Source organism: Neolamprologus brichardi, chromosome 5 (assembly GCF_056152115.1).
Source record: "Neolamprologus brichardi isolate AB-2024 chromosome 5, ASM5615211v1, whole genome shotgun sequence".
NCBI classification, from domain to species: Eukaryota; Metazoa; Chordata; class Actinopteri; order Cichliformes; family Cichlidae; genus Neolamprologus; species Neolamprologus brichardi.
Window position 1 is genome coordinate 14,835,207 of NC_142108.1, and position 25,688 is coordinate 14,860,894.

Below are 25,688 nucleotides of genomic sequence, written 5' to 3' on the forward strand. Positions count from 1 at the left end.
TGAACACACATTTAAAAAAAATGTGTGTCTCTTTAACAGTGAACTGCATACATCTCATGTCAGCCCCACAGGAAACAGCTACCCACAAGGTATTTTCAACAATACCACATAAAAATATACACTACTATTACATTAGAAACACATGATATGGGCCACAGTGGCTGTTAGATGCCATTAACAACTTTAACAGCCAGATGAATTTAATATTTACTTGGCTTGTTTTTTCTCTATATGGAATTGTTACCGTGGTACCATTATAATAGCAGACCCAGGGGTTGAAGTGGGACAATCCAGGCATTCGGTCCCCTTCAAATAATGAGCAATTAATCTGATAGGCAGGTGAATGCATATTTCTGTTCAATTATTCATTTTTGGTGTGATGCAGCCTGGAAGTGACTCCAGTAATGACACGAAGATCATCCTTGCATATGGACTGCGTGGACTCTCGATACGTGCTTTTTTTCTTCTCACCTCTGTGATGCGTTAATGGTGCAGATGTAAAGTTGTGGTCATACTACTTTTGGTACTACGGATCTATAGACGATGTGTTGCTGTTATGTTATCTTATGTTTTTGTGAAACTAATTGCAGTATACAAATGGGTAGAAAATATGATGTGATTTGATTCACTCAATGAATTTGACATTTTATGCCAGCCTTACAGTATCTAGGTTGTAAAATCGGCCATACAGCTCATGAAACATCTGCTTATATCCAGTTGAACTCAGGTAGTTAAATCCACAAAGCACGGGTCAGCTGAAATAAATTACTATTTGACTTTTTTCTAAGTGATCCTTTTCCCCCTGTTGAACGTTACAACCGATCTTAAGGTTCCTCAACCAGGTGTTAGATAATATGTATTAAAGTCTCAAGCTGGATAAGAAAACCCATCACACAACCTGTCACTTTTGCTTTTGTTGTGATAATGGCAATTTTGCATTTGTGGTAACATGAAACAGCTGCTGACTATCTGGAGCAGGTGAGACTTGAACAGGTAGAGACAGGAAGTCAGACTGGCTTTTGTGCATTTGGCTCCATGTCTGTAACTAATAGACAGGCCAGTGTCTGTGCTCAATGATGATGTGTTGAAAGTAACAATATCAGTGACTGGCTCTTTTTGAGTGTCTGTTTTTCCACTTTCTCAGAGGTCAGTCTCCGTGTTACTCTGGGTTAGAAGTCTGATTTCTCACCCAGTGACTTTGTCATTTCTCTTTTTCAGAAGATCTGAGGTCTGGAAAGAGGAAGCACACTGTGGGAGTGGACTGGGTAAGTACAGGAAGTTAGCCTATTCTAAGTATCTACACAGCAAAACAAAGCACTCATCCTGTCCTCTGCCTGCAGTGCTGACATTGAAATTCAACACAAATGCTGAGTAAACATTTAGATTTGTTTTATAGGGGGAAACGCACGAGTGCAGTGAATAAGGATTCCCAACTGCTTTCATTCAGGTCACCTCTGGGCCAGACTTTTTAAAACTGAACACACTCCATGTCTTTTTCACACAAGACAGTGGAATCAAATCACAATCTAACTGTTTAAGGTGCTGCAGTGTGTTTTGCTTGCCTTTCACTGCTTACTGGGTCATTTCAAAGAAAGTGGCTTATAGTCCATGTAATGAGTTACCCTGTACTGGCATGTCCAAAGGTCTTAGTGAGAAAGGCTAAAGCTGAGTCAGAAATTTCTACATAATACAGTACACATCAAGAGTTTATTTTGTTGTTAATATGTAATGACTAATCTGACTAACACATCCACAAGCACACAGACACACACTCACACTTCTACCTGACCATAATTGTCCATAAAGGGTTGAAAAGGGGTGAGTTGCACAATTTCTGAGTCATCAGTTTGTTCAGTGTGTTATTAAACTCGCAAAAGATTTGCATCCTTGGTCAATACAACGCTGAGGTAAATATGGGTTAGGATACCACTAAACATGTAGTATATCTTTCTTTTTTTTCAGACTGTTTGGGAAGAGCATGGTTTAGCATAAATACCATTTTTTTTTACCCAGGCACTTCCTTGTTATATAATGCTCTGTTATATAATAACACTAAAGTTAAATGTTAAAACGCAAACCACTTAACTATTTCTAAAAAATTTCATGAATGAAATGATGAAATGATGCTCCTTTTTGTATCTGTATATCAGAAAAGTGTTGACTTAAACTTTTCAGTTCAGTTCACTAGAGTTTTATTTATATAGTGCCAAGTAACAACAACAGTCATTACAGGGCACTTTATACGGCAAGTTAAAGACCATATAGCATTAGAGAGAAAACACAAACAATTTGATGACCCTCTATCAGCAAGCGCTTGGCAAAAGTGGGAAGGAAAAACTCCCTTTTACCAGAAAAAAAAATCTGGCAATACCAGTGTATGCAAACAAATACATTTACACAATCCATAAAGAAAATCTGATTTTAATACTTAGTAATTTAAAACTTTTTGAAAATGGAAAAACAATCCTGTAAGCTGGTAAACCTGTTACAAAACATGTTCTGCAAATCAAAATCAAGTACAAACATGAATTCCCTTTTTTTCTTCACGAGCACACAGACACGTGTGTGTGCTCGTGTCTGTGTGCTCGTGTCTGTATTAACAAAAAAACAAAAAAACAACCACAAAAAAGCATTCCCATGTCATGTTTACAGAGCACTGGGTTCAGAGTTTTAAGGGAAAAGTGTGTATAAATAAACTAGCAAAGAAACAAAACCAGTTGAAGCTGAAATGGAGGTGAATGAGTTTAGACTTTGATATAGCCATTTTTACTGTGTACAAAGGTCAAAAACATGTGGTAGATGGAGAGGAGGCAGTAACAGGAAGCAGGTGCCCAGGGTGTGTGTTTAAACTTTTTTAAATGTACCAGAAAGGTGAACTCTTTTTTTTTAGGAAAATAAAGAGAGAGGGGAGACCTACAAATTGTAGGAAAGAAGTAAAGGATTCTGTGTGTAGGATATTGTAGGTTTTCCAAGGATTGCCTGATCCTAAATATATGGACATGGTGACTGTGAGAGCTGTATTTTAGTGATACCTTCATGCACACAGATTAAAAGCTTTTCATCTGGATCCCATTTGAAAACCCAAAATAAGAAACAGTGAAAATGATAAACAAAAGTGACAGAGATCACTACTGGGTTGAAATACTGAAACAAAACAAATGAGTGGCAGTAAATTCCAGGTATTTAACGTGTAAAGTGATGTCACAGAAGTCACGTGAGCGACTTTCTTTGCATATAGCTGCTGATAATGACGCACCTTTATACCCTCGACGAGATAATAGGTCCACAGTGTAAGGAGCTGCGTTGGCATGGTCATATTTCTTCATTGTGCGAGATGAAAGATGAAATATTCAGTTTCAGAAATTTCTGAAGACCACACAGATCCTAGTTACTGAGGGAAGACTGAACACTTTTAAAACTTTTTACAGACAAGGTAACTGGCTGCACGGAGGTCAGTACATGATCCAAAAAACTAAAAAAAAGAAGAAGAAGAAGAAAAAATAGGATGTGTCCATGCACTAAAATCTGTAGATCAAATCTGTAACTTTTTATAAAACTGTCTGTCATGCCATGCTTTTTTTTCTTATTTCTACATTTAGATTGAATTGTACTGCAGAAAGTTTCATGATCAGCTTAACCCAAAAATGATTCCCACCTCCTGTTCTTCAAATGAATTGTTCTCCATGCACTGAATGAGTAATGTAGGGATGTGAATATACTATTACATCAATGCATTCCACCAATAGATCCTCAAACACCCTGTACTATGACAAGTTTTATGCCTACCTCTAAAAATGTCTTTTCTTTCCTTCTTTAATATCCTGTCTTCATGCTTTGCTGTTGAATGGTTGCATACATAAATTCTACATTACCTTGAAAACAATAAATTGTAAGACAGAAATAAGAGATGCTATAATATATATTCTTTGTAGTTGGCCTTTATAGCTCACACCACGAGAAATTTGAAGAAATTTAAGTAAACTTAGTGCCTAAACTGTTGCTTTAAAGCAGACACATTATTCTACAAACTATCTATATGTAGACAAGATGGAAACTATTAATTAAAGTTAAGTACACGGGCTTTTCCAGATTCTGAATATTCCCAGGAATGCTGGAAATGAATTACTGTTAATCGAAACAAGTCTGTTATTTGAATGAAATTATCTTATTTGGCGATAAGCGCCTGTATGCCCCTTGTTTACTGCTCTTTATGAGTTTGAAACTTGCTAAACTAACTGTTAATTGCTTTGAGCTCTGCAAGTAAACACTATGCTGTTGAGTGATTTAATGACCAAGACCGCCATCTAGTGGAAATATCTGCGAATTGCAGTGCTGCTGATTTGAGTCGATGCCTAAACATTAGATTTCATTTGTCGGTCGACACAAGACAGAACAAACCCATGCAGCTGGCACATGAAAAAGGTGTTCAGATACTAAGATCGTACACTTTTATGTTAATTTATGACTTGTTAGTATAATTAAATGCTCTAAAACTACTGAATATTATTCAGTTAAAAAATGATCTAAACCATAAAATAATGCATATTTGTGAAACCTAATATGCTTAAAATAAACAATTTAAACATTTTTATAAAGCTGTGTAGGAGTGAATATGGCTTGTGGCTCTTTTGTACTTTTTTATATCGATGAAATGAAAGTTGTTGCTAAATATATGCTATGTCATTTTTGGCAAAACGTTACATGATCCACTTTTAGTGGATGCTCATATTTAAATTAAAGTCCTACTAAAAAACGCACTGTATGTTTAAAAGGAGGCAAAAATTCATCCCCCTTACTGCCGAAACCCGGGATCGAACCAGGGACCTTTAGATCTTCAGTCTAACGCTCTCCCAACTGAGCTATTTCGGCGGTATGAGCCGCAGCATCGTATATCTATACCAAGTGGTTTCTACCTATGTGACACGTATGAAGTAAATATGTTTGTATATGAACTTCGTATTCTCTCCTAACAGCTGATAGTTGACGTAAGTAGATAGAGCCATAAAGCTATCTAAAGGACTCAGGTAACGGTAGAATTTCCCTTCAAGCCGCTAGACGTCATAGTCCTGAGCCACAGGGAGCCATAAAGAAGTACGAAAATAAAGGTTTTAATAATACCGCCACTGCTATTACAAAGACAGTGAAAAGAACGAAAAACGACGGAAAAGTTTCAGATAATGTTGCATTTCAGCTGTGATCAGTTACAATTGTTCCAACCTTTGGACACAAGATGGCGCCATTGGCGACCATAACATGCTGTTCCCGTTCATTATTATTATTATTATTATTATTATTATTATTATTATTATTATTATTATTATTATTATTATTATTATTATTATTATTATTATTATCACTGTTGTTGTTGTTGTTACTGCTATGCTGTCTATGGCTCGTGATAAGAAAATAGCTTCAAAATAAGACTGATATCCAGCATCGCAATGAGCTTATTCTGCTCATTTTGTTGGTCAAATCACCGTAGACTAGATGCATCATCAATTTGGGACTCTACTTCAATCAGGCCAAATAGATTTTTATTTACCTCAGACTGCTCAGCTGGGATGGGGTGGAATTTATATGAAATGAAGGCAATAAAAATAGTACATATTTACTAGGGAAAAAATAAATATATTTAACAAAATAATTGCAGCATATTTTACAGTTACTAGCATGCTGTATTCCATGTATCTGACATAGCAGTGGATTATTTTTCTGCAATTTGTCCTTCACTGTCTTTTTTCTTCTAAAGCCCACATTTCTTCATTCTTAAAGTGCTCCTGATACACATCCTACCAGATATTAATTACATTTACTCTTATACACATTAAAGAAGGCCTTTAGAAAAACTGTGTGAGACTTTGTCATAAAATTGCAGTCTGAAGCAGTATTATGGGACTCCTCTTGGCCTAAAGTAGAAAACCATAAAGCCTGCTAATCTTATCATTCTACACTTTTCTTTTTTTCTAACAGGGTTCTGCAGTGATGCAGTGCTGTCCCTTTATTAGTCATACAATATCACAATGCCAGTTTCTCTGCCTCCCGTCCCCTCTCTGTTTTCCCCCTAATCTCCCCTCCATTCTGCCTCTCATTCTCTCTCAATCTCTCTCTCCCATTTTTGTCCCTCTGTCATCCCTCAAGGTGACTTTCCTTCCTTCACAGACACTGCAGCTGTTCCTCGCTTTTGTTCTTGAAGGCCTGAGTGTGGATAAGAGATGAGAGAGATGCAGACCGGCAGAATAAAGAGAAGGAGAGCCAAAGAAGAAAATGGAAGTGCGAAAGAGGAGGGGGACTGATGAGATTATCAAGCAGGATGGAGGAATGTACAGTTTTGACTCACTGCTCAAATCAGTAAGGCAACAAACACAAGTGCATGCGTGACGTGCGCAGACCAATTTGTTCTGGTAAAATTAAAAATGAAGTGTCAACATCAAGCGATTGAGCCGCCTTGACAGATGCTTACCTGAATAACAGGTTTCATCCTCATTATTACTGGATATTAGCACAGTTGTCACATCAGACTGATGCATAGTGAGGGTTCACTACAGTCAGCACTAAATACTGCAAGTATCTGGGACGGAGTTTCTAAATTTAGGAATCAGAGAAACAGGGAGCGGAAACAGGAGATGTCAAAAGGGAGGAACAGCTGGGAAAAAAGAGACAGATTTGGGTAGTGGGGTCCAGAGAAAAAGGGATGGAGGAATTCCCAAGTTGTCCCAATGAATCCAAACAGTTCTCTGTTAAAACTGCAGATAACTGGGTGCAATTATGATAAAGACCAATCACATTATTCATGTCTTTCTTTCATTTGTCTTAAAAGCTTTTGCTCATAATTAAAGTGACGCAAATGTCATATTTTATTCTTCTCTTTACAGATCACATCCTTGTCAAATGTTAAACAGTCTTGAGATTTGAGAGAGATCACTTGAAGTGAAGGCTGTTTGACCTTTCAGTATACTTGTCCGCAATAATTCTGAATAATGATCGAGTCTGTCTGTACTAAAGGTCTTCTTGGTTGTTCGGTTAGAAATCTGTATCATTTCTATATGATCTGCTCAGCTTTGTGTTCACATTTTCCGCTCCTAGCCAAGTATCTCTAACCAATAAAAAGTTTTCTTATATCCAATATTATAAACGGGCTACTATTTGTATGGTTAGTTTTGCGACAGAATGGCAGTCTGTCCGAGGTGTACCTCGCCTCACGACCTACGACAGCTGGGATAGGCTCCTTTCCCCCCTACAGCTCATTCCTTAAGTGCTTTCTACCTATCACACTCCCTGTTGATGGATAAAGTAGGGTCATCCCGACTGCACTGACCTTTCAGCTGGTAGACAACCTGCACTACCTGCTGAGCCATAACCACTTTTAAAATGACTCGACGCAGACATGTGGGAAAACAGCCTCTCCTGTGTAACTAAATTGGCTAATAATAGCAGTTCAATATTTGAGTGTTGACAAAAACAAACACCTTGGACATGATATGAGTATTGAGTGACACAGATGGACTTTGATCACCTTTTTAATACAGATGCTGTTCTGCTCTATACAATGACACATATTATAAATCTTATACAATACTAATATTTCTCTATACACATGGTCATAAATGTACAGTACAGTGTACACACATACAGTATTAACACAAATTCACTTACATGTATCTTCTCTTTACAGTAACTTTCCAGCTCACCAAGAGTTTATAACAATGGCTGATTTTCTGTCCGGCAGATGATTGTGGCCAAAGTAAAAGATTTTATTATTATTATTATTTTTTGGACTAAACCCTAACTCAGACTCTTTATTATTTACATCCCTGAAAAAAATGTACATGAATACACAATAATTACTGCCTTCTGTCTGTCTCACAAATAGTGTAAAAGGGGTGAGGATGAAAGAGGAGATAGCCCAAAGCCCTCCAAAGGAGCACTCCAAGTCTTGAGTCCATACAAAGTTAAAAGTGTAGTCTAACTACTTAGTGGACATAAATCTTTACTCACTGCAACACCCATAATACAACAGTTGATTGAGGGCTGGCTTATTGTTTTGTTTTTTTTGTTTCATTTTGTTTTATTGGGTTTTTTTTTTTTTTGGTTGGTTTTTTTTTTTTTTTGTCCAACAAGTCTGGGAATTTGACATAAAGCCCTGAGGAGAAAAAGAGACACCAATATTGTGCAAAATGTCCAGGACTCAGTCCAGAGGCGGTCTGTCTCTGTGATCATTCAAACCCCTAACCAAAAGCAGTAACTCTGCTAGGCAGAGAAACAAACAGCTAACACAAAGAGATGTCTCACGTCTGCAGTGATTTCACCATCGTTCTGATCTCTCAAGTTCATCATGCTTGTTAACCTGCTGTGACTTGAGAGCCTTTTATTATTAAAATTTTCAGAAAATATTGCCCTTTAATTATTACTTTAAAAGTGAAGTTGATCCTTTTTCAGCAGTAATTTTAGCAGTTTCCTGCCATTTATACATAGTTACATATTCTCTATATCGTTCACTTTTATGTTCAGCAGCTTCCCCCCCCCCCCTTTTGCCTTTCCGTTAAACATATGTTGAAAGCCAAAAGGTCTTTGTTCACACTCTCTTTGTTCACATCCTATGGGTCATTGCTTTGCTCATTTATTGCACATAATCAGTGACACACGCACACATTTCTTCATTTACACAACCACGCAGCTTTTGCAAACGCACATGCATACATGCACACTTGCAAACAAACGCTATCATACAAATATTCTCCATAACCGTGGTCATTAAAGTTCATTTTTCCTTAAAAACAAAACAAAAAAAATAAAATCTCATGCCTTTTAGCTTTTGCTTGCACACATTCTTCTAAAACATGGTGTTTATTGAAAATCAGGTCGAAATCAGTTTTTTGTCTTCTTCATTTTTTGCAGTTTCCTGGTTTAGTATGAGCCTGTAAACTTTGAATCTCAATGCTTGCATTTATCTGCGTTTGATTCTCTATATGCAAACAAGTTCACTCGAAGTTGATACATTGTTGTAAACATACAGCAGGACAATCAGCACCATAAGAATACTAATAACTCAATTAAGGCATGAACAAAATAAAGCAAAGAACGGGAAACAGAGACTTCCATTAATAATTTAGTTTTTGTCACTGAGAATATCTGTGCAGGTAGATATCGATGTGCTTTCACAGATAATGATTAAATATAGATCAATGTGCAATAATTGGATGAGTGTGTGTGTATCTACCTGTGCATATGTACATGCACATGCAAGTTGAAAGTGCACGCAGGAGCAACACTGTACTGTATGTATTCGCGGTTATCTATCCTTTACCCTACATTTGGGATGGATGTGAGTATTATTAGCAGTCATGGCTATGATGTTGTCATAAAAATATTTGACTAGTATTGCCACAGAGACACACTGGCCATCTTGTCAGTCAGAAAGTGGACTAATGACAGCCTTGGTAAGGAGAGCAGACTCTAATAGAGCTCATGTTTCTCCACATCTGTATGTAGCAAGAGGCCAAGAGACTTTCTCCTGACCTTTATAAGCTAGCTGGTTGTCAGTTTTCCTCACACCCCATGGATCATTACACTTCATCTATACAATCCATCTCCATTGTCTTGGTAAGATACATATAGTTCTTCAAATTCACACACATATTCATACATCCGCACTCTAAAGACCAGCCTCATTCCCTCACTGCCTCTGTGAGGCACCGATCAGTGCCATCACTGGCCTCCACCCGTGATTTGCGATTCTTTCTTTTGCCTCCTCCCTCTACCCAAGAGTTATGAATAACTGTCCCCCCACTAGGAGCTGGGTCCACTTGCAGAAGTGAAACGACCCTTTTCTTAACACGTGTTTTGAGTGCGCGGCGCAGTTTCTGCCTGGTGAAAGCATAGAGCAAAGGATGAAAGATGGTGGTTCCATAAGCCATTGCCAGGAAGCACAGACGGAGCCGCACCAGGCTGTCGCTCGGACCCATACACAGGATCAAAACATTGACCGCAGACAGAGGAGCCCAGCAGCCGAGGAATGTGGATATGATGATTAGGGACATTTTTAGGACGCGACGCTGACGTTCCCGACGGTCCCGGTGCCGCCGCACTGCTCGCCGCAAAGCGATGATGGCAGAAACTGAGGCCTGTACACCCATGGAGGAAGCTGGCAGTGGTGTGTTGGCGTGGGTCTGAGCTGAGGCTGAAGGTGGGGTTGGAGAAACTGGGGTTGCGGGTGTGGTTGCGATGGGGGTGGTCGCTGCAGTGCTGACAGTGGTGACTGTTGCTCCACTGTCAGACATCCCTTGGGGCATGGAGGAGAGTGGCGGGGGTGATGTCGGTGTAGGCGTGGGGGAGGGAATGAGGGAAGGATGACTGAGGTTCTGGTTCTGGTTGGAGGACACTACCTCTGTGGGCAGGCTTAAGTTCTTCTTCCTCTGCCTCCTGCAGCGTATCCTGCAGGTGGAGTCCTTTGCACGGGTACTCCTCATCATGTGAGAGCCGATGCGGATGTTGAGAGCCTGTAGGATCCTGGAGTAAGTGAACAACATAACTGCCACAGCGATAAAGAAGCAGGGCACTTGGAGGAGCAGGTGGTAATACATTGCCAAGCCTGTGTAATACCCCTGCCCTCCAACACAAAGCAATGTCCTGTTCTGCCATACTGGAGGCAGGTGTTGTGAAGGGGATGTCGGTGTAGTTGCGGGTAATAAGGAAGGGGACAGTGAGGAAAAAGTGGTGGTCTGTTCAGTGATGAGCTGAGAGTCATTGTTCTGCCTTTCCAGCTCCTCATGTTCACCATCCTCAGCCCTTGAAGAGAAGAAGTCCCCCTCAAGGAAGGGCAGGAAGAAAACGGCCAGAGACAAGGCCCACACAGTTGCCAGGAGTAGCGCAGCACGTCTGGGGGTCAGCAGACGACTGGCTGGACGCACTGAGATGTCATATCGGTCCAAGCTGATTACTAACACGTTGACTGCCGTAGCCACGCTAGTGAACGTCACACAGGCCTCATGGAAGCAGCAAAGTGTGGCCAGGCTGCTAACTCCATTTTCATTTGCTGGCAGCAGGATCACAGCCACAGTGAGTGGCAGACACAGCACGCACACCAGTATGTCGAGCACATGGAGGTTGACTGTGACCAGGTTGCTGACTGAGTCCACCAGGTTGGACTGAGCGCAGTACAGCACAAGAACGGTCAGGTTGCTGCTGAAGCCCAACACAAGCTCCAGCATCAGCACAGTGGTCAGAGACACCTGAAAGCCCAGAGGGTAGGGCGTGCTCCAGCCCTCCTCCACGCCCACCTCACTCCCTCCATCCAGCAGGCCTACCCCCTGGCCATCACTGGTCTCCAGGAGGTCACGATAGCCTTCGGTCTCCATTGACGCCGCGGCAGTCCTTTACACATAGCAACAGAGGCCGGCGTACCTGACCATGTTCCCTTCTCCTCTGGCTCAAAGGAGACAGCGATGGAGGAGATGTGGTTGTATCTAAGAAAAAAAGAAAGAAATAGAGAGACAGAGGGTGATTAAGCAGTTCGGCAGTCAGTTTACTCAAAAATAATGCTGCACAACAAGTTCAAGTCAAACTTGTCAAATTTCACAAGCGAGGGGAAGCTACTAGCTGAAGCTATGAGGGAGGTGAAAGTGATCTCGGCAGTCGAGCGGAATCGTGGGGTGCAGTTCAAGCTGCTGCTGATGACCCACGATGTCTCGCTGGCCTCAACAGTGAAACAACAACATGCTTCATACAGACAGTGGTAACAATTCAGGGAGGATGTATCTCGGGGTGTACGTGAAGGTCTGAATGAATTAAACAGAGACAAAGCATCTCTGAGCTGTATAGATTTTAACAATCAAGTGAAGATGTGTTTTTGTGATATACCTATAATCCACATAGTATGCAGAATTAAAAAGAAAAAAAGATTCCCTCATAAACATGAGTGGGTGAATGTTCGATTCATTCTTATGTAACATACATTATGTGGGTCAGAAAGCTGGCTGGATAAAGCATATACAGATAAACAGGAATAAACCAACACACCTGCACCGTCAAGATGTCAGTGACGTACTACGTGTTGTGTCTAACATCTACCTCTACGAGTACCCATTCCTAAGTGATTAACAACCCACCTTGTGAATTTACGACATACCCGTACAAATCCAATAAATGTCAAGCTTTGTTGTTAAATCATCTTTCTGTTTTTTTTGTTTTTTTCACAGGCTATATAAAATCTTCAGCTTCTACTTTCAGGAGCAGAGGTGGCAGGAGCATTGGTAGCAAGGACATTTGCAGTGCATGTCAACATTGCAGGCAGCCAACTGAGGGTGGCAGCAGTTAATAGTTCTCACAGGGAAATGTAACGAAGACGAATAGATCAATGATCCACAGACAGTGGCGCACAAACAATGCTATCAGAGAAAGACCAGCTCCCCTGGCATCCTCTCTCCACACCCCCTCTTTCTCCTTCTCCTTCCTACATCCTCCACATCCCTTTCTACTCTGTTGCCTTTCAGTTTGCTGGCTGACTGCTTTGCATGTACAGCATGTTATTCACGGCTGGTTGGACACTCTCCTGCATTAGAGGGAATCATACAAAGTGATTAGGTCAAGACAAGATGCCTTCATGATTTGCTTTAAGGAATTAAAGTATTCCCTCGAGTGTCTGTCTAAAGAAGAGCTACAGATCAGCGGCAGCGCTGACCCAAGCTTTCCTCTGCCACACTTTTTGTTCTCACCCTCTTGTTTGCCCTTTTCTCTTTGTTTTATTTCACAGTTTCCCTCCCATTTGTCATTTTGGAAAGCACCTGCAGGCAGAGCAGGTCTCAATGCGGAACAGTGGTCTATCTTAATTCGCTAATGGGTTTCATGGGGTTTGCGGTGGTGCTGGAACATTGATTTAAAGCATCATCGATCTGCCAATTTAACAAGCCTGAGGCAAGGGAGCACATAAACACACTTCCTGTCACACCCTCCCAAGTGTACCTGTGGTCTCATTTTGATTTTGAGTGGCCGGATAAAACAGTTATGAGTGACTGTGTTCAATTCCTGTGTTTTAACTACAGTTTAAGATGTTTTCTTTACTTTATCATTACTTAATTTTTATATTTTATTTTATTTTATTCCTTCCTGGTTAAATTTACCCTCTTTTATTTTTATATTTATTTCCTATCTTATTCATAGCCTTCTCTTTTTTTTCTTTAGGTCAAGAGCAGTTGTCCAAGCATTTCACTGCATATCGTACTGTGTATGACTGTGTATGTGACAAATAAAAATTTGAATTTGAATTTGAATTTGAATTTGAATTTGAATTTGAATTTGAATTTGAATTTGAATTTGAATTTGAATTTGAATTTGAATTGAATTTATTGCAAGGCAAAGTATCACGCACGGCTCAGGGGAACGAAAGTAAAATGTGGTGTTTCCCACTTTTATTATTGAAGTTTTTATGATTTTTATAATTTCTTTTTCAAAATCATAAAAACTGAATAAATTCACAGACCTCATCACAGGAGTGAAACTTTAAAACTAAGTGGGCTTAGGTCTTTTAATGTTATCGATATTGGTTATGTTTGTCTTTGATCAATATGGCGAACAACATGCTGTAACAGAGTGTCATGGCGTTAACGCTCACTTAAACCAATCACAGTGGCAACATTGTCAGCATTGTGCTTTCCAGCACATGTGAGTGTTGTTTAACTGCTGTGGCAAATTAGGGTTGGGAAAGACTTTTAAATCAATAAATGGCTGACAAAAACTGAAAGGTGTAACACAACAGTCACCTGTCACCTAAACTGTATTTTTCACAGACATTGCGACAACAAAACAGAGAATAAAATTATCCACAAGTCAATCTCTTTCAGCAAACACCAGGTCATCATTTTTTACTCTTAACTGTCCTGCCAATAATTACAAGAAGATGACTGTGTAGCGGGCCGGCAAAGAGCAGACGGCATAGCTTTCAACAAGTGCAATTTATCCTTTTCTATGGCTAATGACTCCTGCGACAGAGGATACTTGGGATGAAGCCGTAAGAGTTACAAAGGGACAGAGGCAATAGAGTAGAAAACATCAAAGTTAGCATGTGTTTGCTCCCAGCAAGACAAAATGTCAGAAGGCCTTTATATGAGCAGCTGTGACTTCGACCTGCGGGCAGCAAAACTGACAATAACCTAGTTTTTTACAGGGACGTGGGGAGAATAAAATTAAAGAAGACAGACGGGTAAACTTTGGGGAGGTTTTATAAAAAATCACAGGTGTTTCTGTCCTTTTAGTGAGAACTTAAAACACTGAGGTTCATCTGAGGTTGCTCGTGCAAGTCGTTATCGTAGTAACTGAGGAAAGTTGCAAGAATGATCATCAATCAATTTATTATTTTAGTTCTAACAAGTGTTTTGTGTCATTGTGGCATCCTTTTTGCAATCAGTCACAGGGTGTGGGTGTTTGGATGTAAGAAAGTGGGTTGTTGGGTTGAGCGAGTTATGGCAACAGAAGATGGCTGTAAACAAGGGGAAACTTTGCCAGCTGAAATTACATCAACAGTGTGATTGCCAATTTAGACAGGCGGGGGAACGACAGGAAAAACAAACTTAGAGGTACAAATTGTACAATTGCTTGAAAGTTTGAAAAAAGAGATGAAAGTAAAAGAAAGAAACAGATTTTTGGATTGATTGTAAACCCAACATTAACTGCTAGGATGTCTGTGTATTGTGTTGCATAGATGTCCACTGAAGTTAACCAGCTAGTGCCAGAACCATAAAAATAGCCAGCATGACATCACTCGAGCACACACGTAACTGTTAATAACAAGAAAAAAAAATGACATAAAATATTAAGAAGATAATAAATAAAATACAGATGTCTGATCACAAAACAATAGGTGAATGTTTTTTGCAATGTTCAAGGCTTGTTTACTTTTTATGTTTCATGTCTTCTTAAAAATCAATCATGTTATTCCTGAAAATTATGCCCGTTATTTAAGAAACGGCATCTGTGGATAAATTGTTTGGCCATAATAACAAAGATGTCGTACAGCAATTCCCTTTTCCTGTCCAGCATTTTAAGACCAAGTTTAATATCGTTAAATTCTAATATGGGTGCTTGATAGTATTTTTCAGAAAACCAATTTTGAAGTGTCATCCAAAAGGTTTGAGTGTAATTACAATCCAAAAACAGATCCTTTGAAGTTTCATTCTCTAAATCCCAAAAAGTACAGGTATTTCTGTCAATGTTGAATCTCTGTCTCAAAAATTAATTACAAAGATTAATGTCATTAATGAATTTAAAGTAAGTGGTAGACAGTTATACCAGATACCCTTCCTGGTTTATGTTTTCAGCTGGGCTTGAGCCAGCATCATTTTGATTAACAAAGCAAATGCGTAAGCCACTACTGAGCACAACAAAGTGGGCTCAGGCGACGTGGCCCGAGCCCATGGACTCAGAAGGACAGTGTTTACAGAGGAAGACAGAAAGCCATTTTCCTGTATAGAGCTAACAGTCTTCCTGAAACCACAGCTATCATCTTCTGGTGGTCTTCAGATCGAATGCAGGGTTAATGCACTTCTGCGTTGGCTTAATGTTTGTGCTCCAGAAGCTACGTCAATGTTTTATAGAGTCTATGGTCTGAACATACCCTTGTAGAACACCACTTTGTACTTAAATATGGGACAGTAAGTCAAGTGTCCACTCTGCCCACGATCGAGGGAGGACAAGCGGTGCTGCCTAGAGATAAATTCTTTCCATTGTCTCTGATTTCAACCTTTTGGGCCATCGTTGTGGCGAGCAGGCAGTTGATAAATTAAACAGTAAATACAACAATGTTTGAGAACAGGGTTAAAGAGACAGGGCTGTCTGTCTCTGGTCTGTTTTTCCCTGCGCAACTCTCGTCACACTTATGCCTCCTTGCACACCACTTACCACATCCTCTCTCCCAGCCATCATAGTCAAGCCATCAGATCATGCTGTAGCACTGTCTGGCAACACAAACACCAGCTACCCCTGCATTAATGTGCCTTAGAATTAAAGTTTGGCTAAGAAACGTTTTTAAAAAGTATTCCTTCAGCCCTGAAACAAAGTATCTCACTTATTACATCTTTAAGGCATGTACAAAATTTTACATTGCAAAACGGCTTTGCCTTTAGTGCTAAACCAGGCAAATGAATCTGAGAGGCAATTTTAAAGTTTAATGCAGCAGCACTGTTCAATTCTGCTAAATTGGTTTGGGTAGCCCCATGGGTCTTCTCTTATCAATCACCAGCAGAATTTACAATCATGTACTGAAAGCGAAATACAATGACTGCTTGGTTCGGTGCGGAACCGAATGAGTAACTGTTTTTACTCAGGCTTTACAGATGTTTTCATCACATCTGGTCTCTCATTTACTGTAGCTTGTATGACTCTCTCCAAAACAACAAACTGTGTCCTAGATTTCACAGCTTCCTGGGCCCTGCTGTCGGGGTCGTTATAGGTGTTGGGCAGGAGATGACAAGCTGTCAAGCCTGTTCTCACATTATCAGAGGGTGAATAGTAAAGCAGATCCCGTTAGTGCCAAAAACTTCAGTTTCCTCCTTTCTTTTCGAACTTTCCTCTTGCTTTGTGATCTTGCATTCACTCTGCACACAGGTACAAACAAGCTCTCCATGTATTTAATTTGTACTCCTGACAACAAGTTTGCTGCCAGAGGCTTAATTACTTCTTCCCAGCACAAGACAAACAGTCGGCATGCTCGCGTCCCAGGCATCATCTAAAACAACATGGCGTGAGGTGTTTCTTGCCATATTTCTTACTGTGAGAGAGCGAGGAAAAGGAGAAAAATAGATGAAGAAAAGGTTGTATATAAATAATTATAGCAAGAGTACAATACATTGTTCCAATCGCAGCCACCAGGGAGCTGACAAAATGCACAAGTTCAGAGTGAAGCAGTAGCTCAGTAGAAGTCAAGATAAAATTCAGGTTCCAAGTTAATGGCACAGCTCTTTGCCACCTGTGTTTACTCAACCGCTGTTTTTATATTTTTTTACTGCTTTCCTTTCATTGAACTTGGCTTCGAGACCCAACTTTGTAAAAACATTATAAGTCATTTCCATTATGCTACCTCAATTGTTAAAGTCACTTTACATTCACTTCAAAACTAGTAGAACTCCCTGGACATGAACAGCACACACACATTTTCCTTGCAAGTCTGCAGTGAAGCACAAACAGTTTATTGAATCTGGTCTTGCGTGTCGTGACCTCAGTCCATCATGCTGCTGCGTGGCAGGGTATCTGCAGTACCTGCTGCTGCTGAAAGTGCTGATCTGTGCCTAGGATCATGTTCCAATTTTCACCTCAGTCCTAGGCAATATAGAAGTGACAGTGGTTGGTATGTATGAGACTTGGGATGATGGGCCAATTATGTAAAAAAAAAAAAAAAAACCAGTGCTCAAACTGCATCTATCTGAGGAAGAAACTAATTTTTACAGAAGACAATATCCACAGAATCTCTGCAGAGAGTTTGTTGTCTTTGGATGATTCATGAATCTGAGTGTTGCTGTAAGTTGGAAAAATAAGACAAAGGTGTCAAAGGTTGAATATGAAGTGGAGGCACTTCAGGATGATAGATATACAGCTCTTTTTTCCATGCAGTAAGCAGTACTTTTACTGGCACTGTGGATTGATTTAAGTTAGTCAACTTGGTGTCTCCTACTGCAAGAAGTTCTTAAGTTCTCCTGATGGATTTAAATATCTCTTTTAATTTGTTTAGAACTATTTAACTGTGCTGTGTCACATTGGCGACCTGTCCAGGGTGTACTCCACCACTTGCCTTATGGTAGCAAGGATAGACTCCAGCCCTTCCACAGCTCTGATAAGAATAAGTGGATGAGAATGGATGGATGGATATTTAACTGTGACTCTCTCCTCAAGGATGGAGATCGTCAGATTGTCAGTGTTCTTATGTAAATGTCGATGGCTCTTACCAAAAGCGATGAGAGAAGGAAAATGTTATAATATTAACCTGTACCAAGAGAGCACTGCCTCTGAGTAAAAAGATGGAAGCTTCATTGTACTATGGCTTATTTAGGTTCCTATCTACAATATGGAAAAACTGTTATCTCTGATGGATTTTTCCTTGTAAAATGTCAGTACAAAATGGTAAAATGTGAACAAAGGCTTTGTTCTTTGATTCGACAAGACTATCACCAAAAGTTGACATTTAGGGAAGAAAGTAAATCAGTAGGGAGGGTGATAGGACAGGAGAGGAGATAAAGAGGGGGGAAAGTGAATGCAAACAGGATGATGGCGGATGCGGCACGCTGACTCATGGTTGTCTTAGGTAGTCCTGATGTCCGCAACAAGACAATCGATCAAAGGCTTAACTTTCCCATGTAATTCATCTCGCAGCACTAAGGGCAAGCAGCCACCAGCTGGGCAGCAGCATCCCTGGCAGGCTCCCAGTAAAGCAGCCTGGACAGGCCAGCAATAGATCCAGTTCAGTGAGAGCACCAACCGACCTAATGTGCTCCTCATCAGGACAGCTTTCGGAACTTCGGGAAAAACAACATCATTACTGTGTGCTTGTTACAGGTGGAAATATCCACCTGTAACTCAACAACACTTCTCTTAAGTGAGGCCAAACAATCACAAACCCATAAAAATTTCAAAATGGGTTATCATAAATCCTGCCAAGCTTACCAAAGACATACAAGCACACGATGTAGTCCACAATGTATTACTAACTGCCACCCACTACCAGCCCACGTCTCTGCTTGCTCTCCCTGCCCGTCTGCACTCCACAGATACAGTGAAAGATGCATTGCTATCTGAGGTGAATGACATGTTGTGTGCTTAAGAAACTGCTGAATCCCAGCCACACAAGTGGAGGAGAAAGGTATGGGGGTAGCAGGAGGTAAGATAAAAGCGGGAGGTAGGTGCAGTGAGGGAGTGATGGATAGGAGGGAGGCTTAGGGGTGTGCAGATGGATGCTGAGTTGTGTGCTTGCTCGAGGGGAAAGTCTGCTCCCCGCTCACTACCACAATCCATTTCTCCTTTGAATAGTTGCACCATCACCCCCCTACACCATCTATCTTACAACCAGCACATGGCTCTTTGCTTTTATACTCTACAATATCTTTGTGTAATCCCCCAAGACCTTCAGGAAAGACTGTGATTTTTAATATTAAACTAGCTTTATAATGCAACTGTGCAAGGAGCCTCCCATGGATTACACAAATTACATCAGAGACGCATAAAATAACACAACACTTGAATATCCAGACATCTTCTATATGATACATTATTTCTGACAGGCTGCTACCTTGACATTAATAAAGATGCCATGCTAGGCAGGTATGTAATCTATTAGTTCAGCTCTGTATAGAAATAAGACTCTGGTCCCTAAACAGCTCTGGTCCACAGGGTGTGAGACATCGTTACCACCTGACAGCACGTTCGATGGATTTCATTTGGCTCCCCCTTTCGTTAAAGATACTCCTCTATATCATCTATCCAGCTCTAAACTGTCAAGCCCATAATTTTGTTATTGCACACACCACCCATCAATAAGCACTAATCAAGGCTGCTGTGCAATCACAGCTTTCTAAAAGAAGCAGCGATTAAAATCAAGTGTGAGAGCTGGTCAAAGCATAAATAAAACACAATAATAACAATAACAATAATAATGATGATAATGATGATGATGAAGTGGAGGAGGAGGCTGTCCATTGCCACATAATGACAGAATGGAAAGGATTAGCAATTATATAAGACAACAAAACAGGATAGATAAATGCTCCTTCATTTCTTATGTGCTCTAAAGTGATTGTGATTAGCAATGTGTCCCTCCACTTTTCCATTTCAGCACCATTTTTCACCAGGAATAATGGCCAGTCTGAATGGAGTCATCACGCTCAAGTGCTGTGCCCACCTCTCATGATTTATATTGTACTGGAGTGTTGTGAATAAATAGTCAAGTCACAGTGTGAGCTCTGCGGCCACTTTAATCACACTCTGGTAATGCCAAACCAGCAGCTGTGTGATAACAGGCTTAGCGCCACTTATTTAGCACAGAGTAGCTTGAATCCATGTTATTTTACACATATCTACATTGCCACACTAAATGTATCAATTCAGAAATGCTCAAAGTCTCAGACAAACATGAGCTTTAATCCCATGATGGTGGGATTGGTCTTTCTTTATCCTTTAATGAGTGACTCTTATTTTATTTATTGCTGAAAACTTGCATTAGATTTACTTACATAACCTGTGGAAACAGTTAGATTATGTCTGCAAACTCAGAAAGAAACATCATCATTTATATCTTAAAGATGACAGGGCTTCGGGCATACATAGCAAAAAATTTGCATTCAAAGTTTTATATCAGGGGTTCATAAATAGTGGACAGTTAAAGATGCTGTTTAGCTGCCTTGGGGGAACCTGGAGCTCCCTAATATTTGGATATTCAGTACGAAATTTCTGTTTTTCTCTGGGAAGGCATCCAACATTGTTTCAACAGAGTAAATCCTGACAAGTGCATTAATTGGGTTTGCACACTTAAGTTTTTCCTCCATCTGGAAAGATTGCTTAACACAGCAGAATAAACAATAGTGTACATGTAAAGAAACGTATCCCCACACATCCAGTGAAGGCTTATTGTGCAAGATTTGAATCAATGATGCAGGGATTGTATTTTTGTTTTTTAACACAAAACAGCAAGTTGGATTGTGGCTCCTTTATTTTCTTTGCATTTGCAAAGAAAGAGATAAGATATTTTTTCACTGTGTTCTGTGGAGTTGTATGCTAAACAAGCATATTTTCATGTTATCAATCCTGACTAGGCTCAGTTCACTGCACAATAACATCGAATTTGGTTAATTCTTTTAGGCTTATCGAAATGTTTTACATGTTTCCCTGCAATCGTTGGCTCATTAAGGTTGTATCAGTGGAAAAGCATAAAAGCATGAGACCATTGTTGCTCTCTGATTTGTGCATGAGCAGCTTTGTACAAGCAAAAACAGCAACTCAAGCATAACAACACCGCTCCACTGCACTACTAATGGTCAAAATCTCCAAAAAAGGGTGTAAAAGAAAGTGACCCATTGAAACTGTGTGTCAGCAACAGAGCAGCTATTTTTTTTTTATCATTCAAAGCTAATGGGACAATTTTGCACTAATGTAGTGCTCCCAGTCAGATTAAACTAAACCTGACCTTGCTTTCAATCAGTGGCTACAGAGAGAGAAATCTCTCTATGCACTCTCTCTCTCTCTGCTCTTTGAAGCAGACTCACACTCAATGTCCACTCAGTGCCTGAGCTTAGGAGAACTGGGGAGCAGCTCAAGAGGTCCAAAAGCTGAAAATTAAAGAAAAAAAAAGATTTGAAAGCATTTCAGTGCAGTGGAGTAAATCTAAGTGATGATGAAGTTGTCTGCACCAGGTTAAAATGATTAAGCTATCTCACTCTAGAAGGCAATTAAATCTCGATTAATTTCATTCATCTCCTGCAGACAGGACATCATTGGCCAAGAGGGGAAAGATTCACTGTAAGCATCTATATTGATGACATTTAGAAGTTTAATCTGAGAAAGGGAACACAAACACATGCTCAAACATGGTGTACATAACACCATAATTTCTATACACACCTTCAGCCAATGTAGCAGAGGTATATGTACATATAATTATATTACATCGTAAGCAAATATGTTATGTAAGCAAAGCAAAAACAAAAACCTGCAGTGTTAGTATACAGATGGGTGGAATAATGGAGTTCTCTTCCTTGTTGCTTCTGCCTCTCTTTACTTGATAGTCTATTTACACATGCTCACTACACTCTGCTTTTCTAATGATGTATTGTTCCATCCTCGCTCTATATTTGCTCTTCGTGTGCTGTGCTTCTACTATCATCCCCCTCATTTGCTTCACCTATCTGTTTCTCTGCACTCGCACACATCAAGGAACAGTGTTATTTGGAAATTAGGTTTAGTGTGGATTTTAATTTCACACAGTGACCGGTGGTGCACTGAAAAGAAGGAAGAGCAATCTCAGCCATCATTTATCGCTCTATCTGTGGACAAGGAAGTTAATGGCATTTATTAAGTCTTGAGTTTTCTTTGTTGTGCTATTCCCAAGGCTCCTTTTCTTTAAAAAAATATTTTTAATTTCTGACGATTTTATGCACGAATGTGGGCGCATTTATACTTCATGTTCAAAAATAGCACAGAGGTCTGACAGCTTTTATCAATGATTCAGGTTAACTGAAAAAAGGATGTGACCAGTGCAGTGGAAATATTGTTCTAATTAGGAACATACAAATATAGACATTGTTTGATTAATTTAACTACAGATGTCCTTAATTACAGCTGCTTTTAAACCTTGCTGGAGGCTTGGACAGCAGTAAATTTGATTTTCAGTGACTGCAGAGTGATTTTGCACATCCATCAAAACGTATTCACGACAAACAAGCAAACAAAAATTGAACATGACACTTAAGTCGTTGAAAGTTTCATTGACAATTAAACACAAATTTAACACATTCCTTATCATAAAAAGTAAAGGGATATAATGAAACAATCAGTTGTGTTAAAACAAGATTCTGCCAACAGAGAAACTGGGAACTTACTATAGCAAAGGAACAGCTCTCCCATAAATCTTGTGTACTTTTCCCACACTGATGTTGTCCTGCAGTACCCTTTAATCATCTCCACTTCAGTGTTGATATATAAATCAGCGTGTCAGATTATAAGTACAGTACTCCATTGCTTTTTGCGCTGAAACAAATTATTGCTGCTTTTGACTGTGCTGCGACATCTAGAGTGACACGCGTGATGCGTCCCTACCAGCAGCATCAAAGCTCCTCTATAAATACACGCATAATCGCAAACACATAATGACCCATATGCAAAGCAAACATACAAGCTGCTACTATATAGGAGTGAATGGAAATGGAAAAACACTGAAACAATTAGCCCTTTTGAGACTCACAGCGGGGAATGCAAAAGAAACAGAGCTCTTAAATGAGCACATATGTACAAAAACAAGGTTTTCACTCGTAGTTTTTTGCATGCTTGTTCTCCTGATACATGACACTCAACATGAAGCTACATGTGAAATACACTTATCTGTCTTGTGTAACATACAATTTAACAACAGAGAGAGTTCATCAAGACTTTTAAAAACAGGTTTTATTGTTATGTTCCAAATCAAGTTATTATATATGCATCTTTGTCCAAAAAAGGGTTAAAAGATACCAAAACTGATATGGTTGTGTTCCTGAAGAGTACTCTTCAAGCCCCTTTTTTAGCTGGATTTTGAATGCGTTTAGTTTATCTTTGTAAGAAATAAACAGTGACCCCACTTTTATATGTATTTTTTTCTAGTTAGATTCACTGAGATAAAAACAATGCCCCAGTATTTTAGGCTGAGCTCAGCAGAAATTGTAATTAGCTGACACATTAATGCAGTATATATAGCGCTAGGTGTTACAAGTGATTACGACATGTCAGAGGGTGTGTGAAAGAGGAATTCAGTGCAATGATGCGGGAGAATGTGAGAAATGAGTGAACAAAAAAGTTCATAAAAATTCTTAATTCATATTAATGAATTAATTAATGCAATAATAAAAAGCTTCCTGCTATGCACAAATATGATGCTATGTAGCAAAATATTTTCCTTCATTTTTATCATGCAGATGACTTCTTGCAAACGGGCAGCACCACTGTAACTACTGGAAAATGTGTTGCTTTGCAGGTGCAAAGTTGTTTGGCAAGCAAGACTAGTGTACCAATGCTCTCCTATTTTATATCTAATGAAGAAGAGAGGAGTGTTTAAAACCGTCCTGCTCCTCACTCAAAGAAACAGTCTGCGGGAAACTATCAACATAATAACGTAGACTTTAAAAACATTGCTATTTCATCCAGGAAATTTAAGGTAGACCGGGGAGCTTTACGGTGAGACATCATCACATTTTTTTTTCTTTTTACATAAAATCAAAACTCTACACCACAAACCATCCAGTCATTAATATTGATATTTTTCGCAGGCTTTGATGAAGGGCAGCAGCTCGGCCAAAATATTATGCTATTAAGCATATATGCATAAATGTAAGATATGTAAATAAATGCAGGAGAGCCTTGATAAACTATCCTTTGAAATCATGATATCAGTGGGTTATAACAGTTGGAGACCAACAAATCATGTTTAATGTGGAATAATTTTATCTGACTAAAACATTAAACGTCAAAACGTTAGTTTATGCACCGAGTCCTCGCTCTTAAAACGATCAAACGGTGCACCTTCACCAAGCGTGGCGCATGCATGTGGCTGAAGCATAACAATCACTGTGGGTCTCTGAAAAATGGGGGACTTGGAGGATGAAAATCATCATCTGATCATATTCAAAAAGAATCAGAGAAAAAGAGCACAAACCAGCACATCCCCCCCCCCCCCCCCCCCTCAAAAAGATTTGATTTAGATATATTTTTTACTGCAATACAATAAACTTACTGTCTGCTGTTACTGAACAGAACGATGAAGCCTATCTACACCGTCGCAAACTGCTGAATGATTGCTGTCCTGCTGGTCACTTTATATTTGAGAACGAAAAAAAGCGATTAAACAGATCCCCCTAATGTGCTGTTCTGACACCAGGGTGATTTGTTATTGTTGCCTGTAAGATGCAATAAAACTGTCTAATATCGCCATAAGAGACCCAGCATTTGTTTTATTTTGCAGTATCCATTTGACAGCCAAAAACCTTTCTAGTCAAATGAGACTAGTATCTTATGCCTAAGATACTAGGAATTAATAAAAGCAAGTCTAATGAGAAAAAGTGCCTTAGACAGATGTTAAACTTACCAGCTTGGTTAATGGGAATTCCCTTTACATCCTACTGCAGGTGTCGGTGCGCTGCGCTTTCTCGAGCACTGGACCCCCGATTCACTCCAGCGCTCTCCAGGACAGCCGGCTGTCAGCCAAAAACGTGACCGGAATAATTTGCCTCCGTTTTGTCATAAATATTACAACGGGAGGGGGGGGAAACCCTTCACGGCTGCAGATACGGGGCGCAGCCAGTGGCTACTGTGCGCTCACGAATAAGGTAAGATGACAGTGTGTCTTGGCGTTTTTCTTAGCCTCCCCCATTCAACAAGGCGCGTTACACCTGTCCACTTTTATTCCGCGGACTTGTACAGCATCCCACGCAAGAACCGGCCAAACACATGATCATGAGCTAACCGCTCGCTGGAGCGCAGTCGCCGCTCCATCCCAGCGACCAATACGGTGATCTGCAAGCGGAGGGTGGAGGGAGGATGGAAAGGGGGGTTTTCGTTGGAAGGGGTGGAGACAGGGATGCAGGAGGAGCGGTGGGGGGCTGGTGGGTGTGTGTGTGTGTGTGTGTGTGTGTGTGTGTGTGTGTGTGTGTGTGTGTGTGTGTAAGATGGTAGCCTTTCACAAGGACGACCTGAAATTCCTCAAGGATGAGCGCTCTTCTGTAGTAATTCAGTGAGATTTCCCAGTCTCCTACCCTCCCTCTCGCAAAACATTAGGCACACTTCACATGTCTCCCTCAAAGGAAAATGACTGGATATATTCTTGACATGATAATATCACTTTGCCCCGCCACCATTGTGAAGGAGGCTATTTGAGGGTCTGTCTTGGTTGCACCGGGGGCTGTACAGTGAATGTCTGCACAGCTCATATCGGATTCAGAATTTTCACGTGCATGATGCTGCTGGTGCTGGTGCAG

The 25,688-nt window shown here is 40.1% G+C and overlaps 1 protein-coding gene and 1 non-coding gene across 2 annotated transcripts; both read right to left on the bottom strand.

Annotated features, from left to right (window-relative positions):
• Nucleotides 1-4,796: 4,796 nt before the first annotated feature.
• On the bottom strand, nucleotides 4,797-4,869 carry trnaf-gaa (transfer RNA phenylalanine (anticodon GAA)). Its single transcript has one exon. It is a non-coding gene; the product is annotated as a tRNA-Phe (tRNA).
• A 2,638-nt stretch (nucleotides 4,870-7,507) lies between these two features.
• Nucleotides 7,508-25,217, bottom strand: LOC102791653 (G protein-coupled receptor 22). Its single transcript, XM_006806686.2, has 2 exons — nucleotides 24,800-25,217; nucleotides 7,508-11,462 (listed from the first exon to the last, which is right to left on the bottom strand). The coding sequence occupies exon 2, from the start codon at nucleotides 11,352-11,354 to the stop codon at nucleotides 9,666-9,668; it is 1,689 nt and encodes a 562-aa protein (XP_006806749.2). The 5' UTR covers nucleotides 11,355-11,462; nucleotides 24,800-25,217; the 3' UTR covers nucleotides 7,508-9,665.
• Nucleotides 25,218-25,688: the final 471 nt, after the last annotated feature.

Bases quoted from the DNA above. Each gene is read 5' to 3' on its own strand.
- LOC102791653 (XM_006806686.2), bottom strand. From the start codon at position 11,354: ATGGAGACCGAAGGCTATCGTGACCTCCTGGAGACCAGTGATGGCCAG.